Source organism: Eumetopias jubatus, unplaced genomic scaffold (genome assembly GCF_037043125.1).
Source record: "Eumetopias jubatus isolate StellerSeaLion01/CBP00866 unplaced genomic scaffold, mEumJub1_p1.0 scaffold_16, whole genome shotgun sequence".
Taxonomy (NCBI): Eukaryota; Metazoa; Chordata; class Mammalia; order Carnivora; family Otariidae; genus Eumetopias; species Eumetopias jubatus.
This window is the reverse complement of record NW_028274822.1, coordinates 64,155,695-64,168,554: the sequence shown is the minus strand read 5'-3', so window position 1 is coordinate 64,168,554 and position 12,860 is coordinate 64,155,695. Positions and strand designations below refer to the sequence as shown.

At 52.4% G+C, this 12,860-nt stretch overlaps 1 protein-coding gene across 2 annotated transcripts; it reads right to left on the bottom strand.

Moving 5' to 3' along the window:
• Positions 1-268: 268 nt before the first annotated feature.
• DGCR6L (DiGeorge syndrome critical region gene 6 like) lies at positions 269-6,452 on the bottom strand. Of its 2 annotated transcripts, none has more exons than XM_028094785.2 (5): positions 6,293-6,452; positions 6,053-6,213; positions 1,914-2,014; positions 974-1,114; positions 269-524 (listed from the first exon to the last, which is right to left on the bottom strand). In XM_028094785.2, the coding sequence occupies exons 1-5, from the start codon at positions 6,400-6,402 to the stop codon at positions 378-380; spliced, it is 660 nt and encodes a 219-aa protein (XP_027950586.1). In that variant the 5' UTR covers positions 6,403-6,452; the 3' UTR covers positions 269-377. The 2 variants fall into 2 exon arrangements, with proteins under 2 accessions (XP_027950586.1, XP_027950587.1); XM_028094786.2 differs by having other exon boundaries at positions 269-505.
• Positions 6,453-12,860: the final 6,408 nt, after the last annotated feature.

The following is a 12,860-nucleotide window of genomic DNA, read 5'->3' as shown; positions in this document are numbered from 1 at the left end:
TGCAGTGTTTCCCACTTACTTAGGGGGCTGCACCTGCCAAGGAAGGGGCTGAGACCAGAAGATGGGGCATGGCAAACGTTGGGATGTGCCCGGTGGAGTGAGAAGGTGCTAGGACCTCCAGCCCCACTCTCCCGACTCTGCGGCAGCCAGCCAGCAGAACGGACCCACTCGTCCCTTTCCCGCACCATCCTAGCTTTGGACCAAAAAAAAAAAAAAAATCAGACAAAGGTGGGTGGCAGGTGCAGCCAGGGTCCACCTGGTCTCTCCTGAGGGTCAACCCCTCCTGCAGGCAACTGGGAAGGTGGTGGCCAGGTGCTGGGAAGACAAGTTCCACTCAGCTTTCTGCTGCCTGTGGTGACAGGAACAGGGCTGTCTTCTCAGCCATGACGGGCAGCAGGTAACTGGCAGAGACCCCACCTGGTCACAAGGCTGTCTTCCCCGCCTGGCGGCCCCTCTGCTGCAGCTTCCTGATGAGCTCCAACAGGTTCATCTGCAGCGTCAGCTCCTGGGGTGCAGAAGGGCTGCTGTGAGACCAGAATGACACCTGGTCTCTCCTCTCCTGGCAAAAGCCCCCTTTCCCACGGGCCCAGAGGCAGATATCGGGGCCTACAGAGTGCCAGGCAGTGAACCCATGGGACTGACTTCCAGGGACTCCTGGCCACAGCTTGCTAGAAAGGGACAGAAGCAGGGACGTCACCTGCAACAGGGCCTGCAGTTGCCCTGGCTTGGGGCACAGGGCCTTGTGAGCAGCAGGGCCTGGGGAAGGTGGACAATGCTCCCACAGCCAGTTGGCTTGCCTTCCTGTGGGCAGAGGCAGTGGGACCTGCCTTACTAATTCTTCCCTCCTCCCCTCCCCCAACACACTCTGGGCCTGGCTCCCCAGGGACGAGTGATAAAACCCCAGACGGAACTGGGCCTTTGGGAACCAGCATCCCCTGGGCTATGCCAGGGCAGGCCTGCCTGAGGCACTGACCTGTGGGTTGGTGGTCACATAGAAGCCAGCAACCCCAGCCTTCTCCAGTGTGCTCTGCTGGTCGGCTACCTTCCGGTCCAGCTCTAGGACAATCTTCTGGTCCATTGCCCGCTGCTCCTCCCGGATCCGGTGCTCCACTGCCTGCATGGTGAGGGCGGCTCAGGGGCTCAGCCCCCTGCCCATCACACGCTGCCTCACACACACACTGGTGGCCTGCCATTTCCTCCAGCCTGCTCCCCATTCCCAGTGGCTCCAAGACCACTGATGGTGCCCTTACTGCCCCCAGGTTGCTCCCTTCTCGGCCACACTGAACCCTACAGAAGGGCTCGGCTGCCCTACCCGGAATGCTCTCCCTTCCAGGACCCCTGGCCAGGTGTCCTCCCTTTGCTGTGCCAGGCCTTGCCCAGCAAGGACTGCTCGGGACCACCATGAGCTGGCCAGATGCCAGGTCCACTTCTGCTTACTATCAAGTTGCCAAATGTCTCTGGGCCTTTGTATATGTTCCCTCCCCACTGGGGCTGCCTGCCGATCCCAGCTCGGCACCTCTTCCCTGTGAACCCTGGCTCTAGGCTGCTTGGGACCCTGCATAAGCCTTCCCATGCACCCCCACCACCCATGGCTTCCTGGTTACATATGGGTCTCCTGGTTGTCCTGGAGCAACCTGGAAGCAGACTGGGCTTCTGCTGGCTGGCCCACCACCCCACCATTGCCCTGAACAGGCCCAGCCCTTGAAGAGCTATGGTCTTGGGAAGCAGGGGGATCACACTCTCTACCCGGTCCTGCCACATCCCAAACCCCATAGTGAAGAGTCACATTTGGGGACTCATCAGGCCTCCAACGGCCCACGCAAGTTGAGGCCCAGAGCAGCCAGGGGCTCCCAAACCGCCCTGAGCCCTCTTCACCACAGCCCAGGTGATACCCACCCAGCTCACACCCCTACCTCCAGCTCACGCTGCTGAGCTGCCTGGAGCACGGGCAAGTTGTGAGGCCGGCAGGCCTGCTGGGCTTCCTGGTGCTTCTGTCGCAGCGCCTGCCTGAGCACTAGGAGGAGATGAGACCAGAGAAGTCCAGCAGGTGGTGGGGGGCGAGATGGAGGGGGGCAGGACACACTTCTTGCCTCAGCACCTACCCTGGCTGTCCCACCATGGGGCAGCCAGGCCAAGGTGCAGAGGTGAAACCCTGCACTACAAGCTGGGTGGAGTTCTGGGGGACGCCTAGTCCCCTAGCCCACTCAGTCTTGCCCTCACCCAGGGCAGGGCCTTTCTCTAGCAGTGAGGATCCAGGGGACTCTGGAGGGTGCAAGGCAACTGAGGAGGGTGAGACAGGGCAGGCTGGCCAGAGCTATAGCCAGTGCTCACAAGACCAAAAGGAGTGGGAGACTAGTCCAGAGGCTTCTGGGCTCAGATGGCCACAGGCCAGCAGTCCTAGGTGTGAGCTGCCCATCACCCATGGGACGTTCACGGAGATGTCCACCTGAGGGTCCACTGTGAGACCATCCAGGCAAAGTCTGGAAAAGGAAGGAGAGGAGAGGAGTCATTGTGCCCAAGCATGGCATGGCCTCTGCCCATGGTGGCGTGGTGGTGTCATTCCCTCAGTGCTGCCCTTCAGGGTGGGCAGAGCTGCCCCACCCCATCCACAGCTCCCAGAGCGGGTAAGGTGGGTACAAACCCTGGGAGGCCCAAGGATGAGGTAAGCCATTAGAGGCCCTGTGCTGGGGAGTCTGTGCTGCTTGGAGTGGGGCTCACAATGGCCACTGAGAAAGCTCTCACAGTTGCCATTAAATCATACCATAAACAGAAGCAAAATTGTCCACTGTGATAGGACTGGACAGAGGACAAAGGTACCATGCATGGAATGGAAAGAAACTGATTACAAAACAGAATACTCAAAACTACACAGCCCAAGGCCGCCTGGGTGGCTCAGTCAGTTAAGTGTCCAACTCTTGATTTTGGCTCAGATCATGATCTCGGGGTTGTCAGTTCGAGCCCCACATCAGGCTCCACACTGGGCATGAGCCTGCTTAAGATTCTATCTCCTCTCCCTCTGCCCTTCCCCTCCCCTGCCCACCACTCTTTCTCTCTCAAAAAAACAAAACAAAACAAGAAAAAACCCAAAACCCAAAAGCAAAACAAAGTGGTTTCCACTCAAACTACACAGCCCAAATCCTAGACCAATGTCAAGTGGCCAGATCTCCCCTATAAGGAGTGGTCCCTGGCCATAAGGAAACACAAACCCAACATTATGTCTTAAGCAGACACCTCTTAGCCAGTAGTTTGGCACCTCCTGTGCCCAGAACCTTCCCAATCTCCTGTTTCTTGGCATTCTGTGCACACCTCAACAAGCATTTATCACATTAAATGAGTTTGAAACCAAGAGCCACACTTAAAGACACCTCCATAAACACAGGGACAAGGAGATGCTCCCAGGTTAATGTTTATACCCCGTGGAGGCAGGATGGGAGGAAACAGATAAATGCAGGGATATGTCATCTCCTTTGCTCCGTTTATGAAACATTGCTGCAAATCCCAGGACAACTCCCAAAGTGCACTGGGTGAGCAACCACAGGTGAGAAGGGAGCTGTGCCCACTGCCCAGGTGGGAGGGGACTGGCTTTAGCCGTGACCAAGGAAAACAACGGCAGCCAATCACCACCACCTGCTGAGTCAGAGGGAAGGAAAAGCAGAAAGTCACAGGGTGCTTACCCACTGCTGGTGGTATTAAAACCTGCCCGAAACTTCCAAAGGACAAGTAGCAAAGTGTCTAGAGGGTTATCAAAAACTCCCCATTAAAAGGAACCAGGATTCTGTGAAGAGATTGCTGCCCACCCCCTACTTTTATCATTCTGAGTGCCTTACTGACTCCCTGAACTAGTAACCTCTGTGGTGATAAACAGATCACGCCACAAGATCTACAAGATCTACTTACTGACAGCAAGATAGTAAGTGACCACCACTGCCTGCATTTGGCAGAGACTCAAGCACAGGCAGGAGAAGTGGGAAAGCTTTATGGCGGCCGAAGGGGAAGGTGCATCCTGACGGGAGGCTGCTGGAGAAGCTGGAGGGGAGGAGGCAGGGAAAGAACAAGAAAAGATGAGCCTAAACACCTTCCTGCACCAGAAAGCAAGGAAGTGCTCCGAGAATGATGGGGACACATCAAAAGGACGGAGGAGCCAGCCCAAGAGCTCTGCCACTGACCAAACGTGGCATAATTTGAGCATTACAAAGAATAATGAGCTATATACTTTGGATTTGTGACTGTATATGCATGCTACACCTCAATAGAGATGTTTACAAAGACAACCGCTCCAACAGCAGGGAAAAGGTAATACCAATTCTATAAAAATTCTTCTAGAAAACAGAAGAGAATACTTCCCCCAACTCACTCTATGAAGCCAGCTTTACCTTATTACCCCATCCAAAGACATTATAAGAAACTACAGATCAATGTCCATTATGAACACAGAGGCAAAAATTCTTAACAAGATTTTAGCAAATCAAATACAATATAATAAAAAGGGTAATACATCCTACCAAATGGGATTTATCCCAGGAATGCAGTTTATCCCAGGAATTAAAAAAATGAGTTATTCACCATAGTTAACCAAAAGCCACGTGATCATGCAGAAAAAGGGATTCAACAAAACCCAATGTCCACTCCTGAAAGAAACACTAGTTTTTGCCACAAACGTGGAAGCTGCCTATCATCATGCCTGGACCTGCTGTCCAGCTGACAGGAAACACAGAGCCTGTAGAAATGGTTAAATGACAGCATGAGGAAGCAGTCTGACAGATCCAGAATGGGGACATTCTACAGGCAGAATGCCCCAGACTCTTCAAAAAGTCCCATAGTAAATGTGACTGTTCCAGAAGCAGAGACCAAAGTAACCAACTGCGATGCATAAACCTACACTGGCCTCACAAAGCGACAGTTTACGACAAGTTGGATAATATGATTGCGGACTGAAGATCAGAAGACACCCTGGAATGATTTAAGTTTTCAGGACACTGTCCACCATGCTCACATTGGCGAGTGTTCTTGATCTAGAGCACTGGTTCTCAATCCTGGGCCAAGGTTGATCCCCAAGGATGTCTGAAGACATTTCTGATTGTCACTGCGGGGGGGGGGGGCGCGCGGGATGTGCCACTGTCATCTAGTGGGTAGAAGCCAGGGATGCTGCTAAACAGCTTGCAATGCACAAGACACCGTCTTACCATTAAGACTTGTTCAGCCACAAATAACAACGCTGCGCTTTTGAAAATCCCAGTCTAGAGGAATGCTGAAGACTCACGGTGAAGCCCTATGGTGTTGCATATATTTGGCGGTATTAAGGCTTTGGCAAAATGTTACTGAATCTAGCTGGAGAGAATATGGGTATACATTACGCTATTCTTTCAACTTTACTGAATGTTTTAACCTTTTTTTATATATAAATAAGTTGGGTAAAAACAAAATAACAAAGGTGGGAAACTGATGGGGCAGGGAGAGCTGCCCAGCATACCTTGCAGTAAGGGGCTCTGGGAGACCTCTGAGTGGGGATGCCTGGGAGGGGCCAAGGCTCATAAAGCTTTAGCTGAGGCTGAGGGTGTGGCTCAAGCGAGGAAGTTTTCGGGTCCCAAGGGTGCCACAGGGCATAGTGCAGGGGAACCCAATGTGCAGGTGGTGGAGTGGCCCTCTGCGCTGCCGGAGGGGAAAATGACCCTAAAGGGCACGGCGGAGCTGTCAACACTTCGGGACATCACTGGGGGCGGTCAATGACTAACGCTGACCAACACTACCGGGATCTGTCGATGGACTGACCAGGCAGGGAGGCCTTGGGTCATCCTGCTTGGAGGAGGGTGGAGACACTGGCAAGTCCGGGCAGGGAGTGTCTGGATATTATGCTAACAAGGGGCCGTGCAACTGAAAAAATTAAACTGCTTTGATCCCTTTGTCGCCAAAAGACGCTAGCAGTCTCCAAGCCCTTGACCTGGTCAATTTTAGGGACTTCATCTGAGCGACACCCAGGGCAGGGCTCGGCCTGCACAGAGACCGAGAGCTAAACTCCCGGAGAAGCGTGCGTCGTCCCGCCGCCCCCGCGCACCTCGGTGTTCATTCTGCAGCCGCAGGCGCTGGTTGTACAGGCTCTTCTCTGTGAGGTGCTGGATCTCCAGCAGCCCCTGCACGATCTCGAACACGGTGCCGTCGAGAAGCGCCAGGGCCAGGTCGCTGAGCGTGGTGTAGGACAGGCGCTGCTGGAAGGAGCTGCGGGCAGAGGGGCGAGGTGAGCGCGGGCCGGACCCAGGGCCACTTCAGCCGCCCGTTCCGCTCCGCGGCCGCGCACCTAGGCAGCTCTTTCACTAGGCTCTGCAGCGCGGACAGCAGCTGGTAGTGCCGCTCCTGCTGCCGGGCCCCATCTACCGCCTCCTCGAAAGCGCCCGTGTAGCGCTCCATGGCGCCGGAGCCCAGCCAGCAGCCGGCTAGAGCAACGCACGCCCCCTCTGCGTCAGTTCCTAGTGTGGCGCGTCCCGCCCATTTTACGTCCGTTCGAACGCGGTGCGTCCCGCCCCCTTTTACGACAGTTAAGCACGGCGCGGCCCACCCTCTGCACCCTGCAGAAGGAGACTCTCTCCCCGCTCCGCGGAGGTTTTAAGGAGGGTCCCTCGTTGTCCCCGCCTCTTACCATGCCATTTTGCCCACGCGACTGCAGAGTACGCGTAACCATAGCGTCGAAATCGCGAGATTTCGAAGAAGCCCGCCCTGCCCGCACAAAGTGGGGGCGGACCGAAGCCCAGCCCCACTGGGGATGTATGGCTGGGCTGGGCGGTGTCCTTGGGGGGAAGAGGTAGGGGGGAGGGGTGTCGTCCAGCGCACGCGCCTGCTGGGGCGGCGGGGGAGCCGCGGCTGTCGCAACCCGTTTGCTCCTGTTGCTCTCCCAAAAAGGGCTTGAGTCACTCATCGCTGAGCTCCGCCAATACAAGCGGCGTGACCTTGAGCCATTTTCGTCACCTTCAGGCCTCAGTCTCCTTGTCTTCCATTCATAGGACGTTTGTCGGGGTTACCTGTCAAGAGAGCCCCCACCCCAAACACACACACCTGCGCAGGGTGTGGGAGCTCCAGCAGCGGTGGTGTAGGCAGGCCCTGCGCGCTGGAAAAAGCGCCTGGCTTCGGCAGGGGCGGTTTTCCCCCCTCCCCCGCCTTCCCCAACCACAGCACCTTCGGGACAGTCCTGTTTCCCGCCTTGCTTCTGCCTCCACCAGGGTAGTCAACGTGTCGAAGAAAACCTGGCCCAATGTCTCAATCCAACCTTGAGAATAAATTTCCTGGAATCCACAATTACGGTTTTCATAAGCCACAAAAATCTACAAAACAAAGTTTCGATTGCTGAATATCTTGCTGGGCTCATGGGGCAGGGGATTCCCGCCATGGAGAACCAGCATTGTGTCTTCCTCATCTCAGTGGGAGGGTGTGCAGTGCTGCCAAAAATTGGGAGGGGGCTGCTGTATAGTGAAATGCAAAAGTAGGTAGACTCCTGAAGAAAACAACCAGAAAGAAGGCTTGTGTGGCCAGCTCGAGCAGGTGAATCCAACTGGCCTTGGATAGAATGCCCAGACTTTTTGAGAAGAGGGCATGCTGACCCCCTGGGGGCTCTGTAGGGTCGGGGCCAAGGAGAGGAGTCAGCCTAACTTAGGGCATTCCCTAGGATGATCCCTTGACCAAGACTCGTTGACCAAACTTTGGGCAGGTTTCTCTGAGCGCTCTTCTGACTAGGCCTCATACTTGGTGATGTGGGAAACAAAGGCAGAAGAAAAATTATTAAATTTCCTTACTACTTACAGCCCATTGACAAGTCCTTGAAACAGGCAGAGTGACATTCCTCTAGGGACTCAACTGCCTCAATGTTAATACTAAGGGCAAAAAACAATCCTAGCCCAACGCCGCCCCCCCCCCACCCCAGCCCCACAATCCTGTAAGTCTACTTTAACATACAAAAATTCCTTTAGAAATTTCCTTTCTCTCTAAACCCCCCCAAGATATGTGTTGGCAATCACCCCTGCCCCAAGCATATGGCCTGACAATATACATCTGAAGGGTTTCATGACTAAGGTTTTATTAGACAGTAATAAATGACCTTTTCCCATCAATAGCCCCTCAATGTCCTGGAAGCCTTGCTTCCAAGTTCCTTGGAGACTTACGCTATCCCTAACCTCTTTCCAACTTGAAAGTAGATAATGGGCCAATCCTCATGACCTCAGTGCGGCTCTTTCTGACCACGGGTCCTGTCCCCATGCTTTAATAAAACCAACTTTATGCACCAAAGATGTCTCAAGAATTCTTTCTTGGACATCAGCTTTGAACCCTAACATTCTTTCCTACATCACTTGGGCGGTCTTCAGCCTGCCTGGTCCAGTTGTATAAAGAATCCCGTTAAGTCAGTTTAGAGAGAAGCCCCTACCCTTGATATCTGATTGACCTTGAAACTGATCAAAGTCCTTGTCCCCTACTCAAGAGGACCCATGAGGCTGGGCCACAGCAGCCAAAGGGAGAGTGTATTGGGGTACATGTTACAGAGGCTCCTGAGGGCTTGTCCTAAGAGCAGTAGGGGGATCTGAAGGTTTAGGGGCACAGACATGATCAGCTTTGCCTTTCACAAGTTACTCGGTAGCCACCGTGGTGGGATTTGAGATGACAGGGCTTCAACTGAGGAAGGGTGGAGGGAGGGCAACACAGGGAGGTTGAGGGGGTGGTTTCTAGAGCCACCTGGGGTTGTACTGAAGTCCCCACATGGTCCTCACAGTTTTCTCCAGGGTGTTTCCTCAGTCCGGGCAGGGTTGGCTCTCCCTTCCCCACATGTCCTTGTGATGCCTCTGGGCCTGGAACCAGGAATGAATAGAATGAACGAATGACAAGCACAGGGGAGAGCACCCTGGCACCCTGCACCAGACTCCTGGCTGGTGACAGGAGCCGGAGCTGCCATGTGGGAGCTGAGCAGCTGTGAGTGGCTGCAGGAATGGGCTGGGTCTAGGCCTGGGCACTGTCACCTCCCTGGAGATCATAGGCAGTGGGTGATCACAGCATCTGGGTGAGGGTGCCCACCTGAGTCCTGGAGGAGATCTAGATGGCGGAAGGTGCTGGGGTTTCAGTCTGGGCCCACCTCTCAGTTCCCCATCTATGAAGGGCATCTGCGTGAAGCCTGGGTCTGAGATAGAGATTCATGCTCTGGCCAGGTAGGTGACCACAATGCCCCTCTGCCCAGGCAAGCTCAGTGTACCTGGTTGCTCCAAGTCCTGGGAAGTCCAGGTGGGCAAAGTCAGGCAGGCCTGGGTTTGGAAGCTACTCCACAGCCTTGCTCTGCTACTGGAGCAGGAGGGCCCCTCTGGCAACCCTGGTCTGACCCGTGTAAGCAGCACTCCTCTCTAGTGTGGACATAGGTGGTGGGTCACTCAGGGCTGTGGACTCCTGGGCCTCCTCTGGGTTACCAGTGAGGGCCTGATCGGAGGGAGGGGGTTCTGACTCCCTAGATCCCTAGAGCTGACAGTGTTGGCACCCTGGGAGGTATGTCTGTAGGAACAGGGGGCTGGCATGTAGATGGGACATGCAGTGGGGATACATGTCCCCTGTGTGTGTGGGCTCAGTGGGGCCACATAACACATGCTGGGTAATGTCTACCATGAACCTTCGCTCTACAGCCGCCGTCTGTTTGCTCCACTTGGCCTCCCAAGCCTGAGAAGCTGGCTAGTAACACTTCAGTGACTGGAACACACTGGACTGGCTCTTCAACGTCAGGTGGGTACGGCTGGTTGTTTTGTGTTTTGAGGAGCTGCAGTCCCTGTTTCGGACTGCACAACTGGACGGGCACAGCTGAGTCTGTGGTGTGAAGGGGTGTGTGTTTATGTGTGGGGCTAAAGGCTTCACTGTGGTTTTTATAGCCGTTGGTCCTTGAGTGTTGTGTGGGCCTCTGTATCCTTTGAGTTTTTTTTATGTGAGGGTCTTGCTGTGTGTATAGAGACATGGTTCTGCTCTGGTGTCCTGGTGCCCTGCACACATCCACATAGGCCATTAAGACAAAGGCATGAACCACAGCTGATATAAGTCTTGGCAGAACATCTGTGATCCTTCTAGAACACTGGGGAAGGCCTGTGGAGGCCTCTTTCAAGGCCACTTTCACTCACCCCCCGATTCCCCTAGGGGCTCTTCTGAGGTGGGTGCTCTCTGCCCAGTTCCTCAGAACAGAGTTGCAGCCGATAAAACCCTCTGCTGCCATGGGGAATGGGCTTCTCAGTGATGGGATGTCCCACAACCCGTGCTGCGCTTCTGGCCCTTTGGTTTCCTTGTCATCCTTTTTGGTGTGTGGGGCAAGGACAAACATGTGATTGGCTTGTCAGTGTGTGCTGTAGATTTTCATGAAGTGAGTATGTGGAGAGTCAGCTCATGTTATTACAGAGGCTGAAAAGTGTGCCATCTGCAAGACTGAGACCCAGGAAAGCTGATGGTGTAATTCGGTGTGAGTCTGCAGGTCTGAGAATAGGGGAGCCGATGGTATAAATCCCAGTGTGAGGGCAGGAGATGTAATGAGTTGTTTTAGCTCAAACAGCAAGTCCAAGGAAAAAAGGGTTGAATTCCTCCTTCTTCCTCTTTTTTGTTCTTTCTATTCAGGCCCTCAGTGGGTTGGATGAGGCCCACACACATGGTGGGGGGTGGCAATATGTTTTGGAATCGAATGATTCAATGGAAATGCTGTTCTGACCTGGAAATGCCCTCAGACATATCCAGAAATATTGTTTAATCTGGACTCCCCATGGCCAGTCAGGTTGACATAAAATTACCCATGACTAGTCTACCCCTTGTCAACTTGGCACCCATACACATCTCTTCAAGCCATAAGGAATTACTTATGACCAAATAAAGGGGTCATGATTCTGCCTTACGTGATACAACCTTTGTACGAGGGAAAAGGCACTAACTCCTTCCCTAGCAGAGGAGGTAGGTCCTTGAGTGGTGTTTCCTTTTCTCCTTGATATCATGTAACTTAAACACTATGATGTGGAATTGGCCATAGTTAAATCCTATGATAAAAATTGGTACATCTTATGTTACATGATAAGTGCATAAAAGAGGGGAAAAAAAGATATACACAAACGTATTCATAGTAAAATAAGGAGGAAATACTCATGATGATTGTGGTCCTCATTTCTGTTTCTGTAACGGATCACGTGGCCGTAGCTGACATTTACAGCTAACTTCTTTCACTACCCCTTCACCTTTAGTGAGCGCTTCAGCTGGTTTTATTCTTTGCCTGGTGAGTAGACCCAACCCTTCATTCCTGCCTATTACTTGGGTCATCATAGTTTTACATTAACCTTGATCACAGGGCATGGTGAAACCAAGAGAGGCCCTAAGGAATCTCCTGTATTCCAGACATATTGTACCTTACTTCTATTGTGCAGTGGTAGTCCAATTTTCCCTTGGTAGTCAGGATCAGTCACCCCAGGCAACACCACAATTCCCTTCCCTTGTTTATTGATTCAGAGGCACGAAGAGATGAAAGTGGCTGAGTGGCAGTCTTAACCTCCAGGTCAATGGAATCATTGTGTCTCCTTGTAAGAGCCTTTCTCCCTCTCGTGTTTTAAGACTTCCAGGCCGGCAGAACATGAGGTTATGGGACTAGGAATCAGAAATTTTGCTAGTGGGTGACTTAGGGTAGTGGGAGTGGTGCCATTCCTATTTACATCCCTTGCTTCCTGGACCTATGACTTCTGGCTATTGGAAAAACAGCACCATATGTTGGTCACTGATTCAAAGAATATACAACCCTCTGGAGAACCTTGCCTCATCCCCACAAGATATTGCCACATAGCTGGCACTGAGATCAAGGAAGACCTCCCAAATGAGAACAAGCACCATTTATTGAGAGCTTGCTCTGCATGGCGCAGGGGTCAGCCACCAGCACTTGCAGAAACTTCAAGGCAGGCAGAGTGGGAAAGCTTTCTGGTGGGGAAAAAACGGAAGGCATGTCCTGATGGGAGGGTCAGGCTGACTAAAAGAGGGGCATGATTTGTGGCGGGGGGGGCAAATTTGGCTTTCTCCCATTTGCTGTGTTGGAGGACAGGGCAATATTGAGGGAAACTGTCAGCTACTGATCAAGTCCTGACTCTTGGGGGCAGTTGTTGCAGAAAGTGTGGTGTGACCTTCTAAGCTGGGTGCTGCGGCTTGTGGGTCAGGCGCCTTGCTAGTTGGAGCAACCAGGCTCCTGGGCTCCTGAGTGGATTTAGAAAATTCTGTGGACCAAATAGCCATATTAGCCATAAAAAAGAATGAAATTTTGCCTTTGCTGTAGCAAGGTCCATGGATGGACCTTGAGAGTATTATGCTAAGTGAAATAAGTCAGGCAGAAACAGATAAATACTGTATGATCTGACTATATGTGGAATCTAGAAAAACAAAACAAAACAAAAACAAGCTCATGGATATAGAGAACAGACTGGTGGTTGCCTGAGGAGGGAATGGAGGCCCCAGGCGGGCCAAATGGGTGAAGGGAGTCAAAAGGTACAAGTTTCCAGTTATAAAAATGAATGTCATGGGGATGCACTGTACACCACGGTGACTATAGTTAATACCATATTTCATATTTGAAAGTATCTAGGAAAGTGGACCTTGAAAGTTCTCATCACAAGAAAAAAAAATTCCTATAACTATGTATGGTTGCAGATATTAACTGGATGGTGGTGATCTGTTTGCAAAATATACAAATATCAAATCATTACATTGTATACCTGAAACTAATATACAATGTTATGTCAATTATATTTCAATTCTTAACAAATTTCGTGGACCGGAACCCATGCTTCATCATTTTAAGTCAATCAGATAGTCTTCTTGGATAGAGAAACTTCAGTGTTTTTACAACTACA

What these genes read in the sequence shown, in the direction of transcription:
- DGCR6L (XM_028094785.2), bottom strand. Translation starts at nt 6,402, where the DNA reads ATGGAGCGCTACACGGGCGCTTTCGAGGAGGCGGTAGATGGGGCCCGG. An exon ending in CTAGTGAAAGAGCTGCCTAG is followed by an intron (nt 6,214 to 6,292) that starts GTGCGCGGCCGC and finishes CTCTGCCCGCAG; the next exon opens with CTCCTTCCAGCAGCGCCTGT. An exon ending in CTCAGCAGCGTGAGCTGGAG is followed by an intron (nt 1,115 to 1,913) that starts GTAGGGGTGTGA and finishes CTCACCATGCAG; the next exon opens with GCAGTGGAGCACCGGATCCG.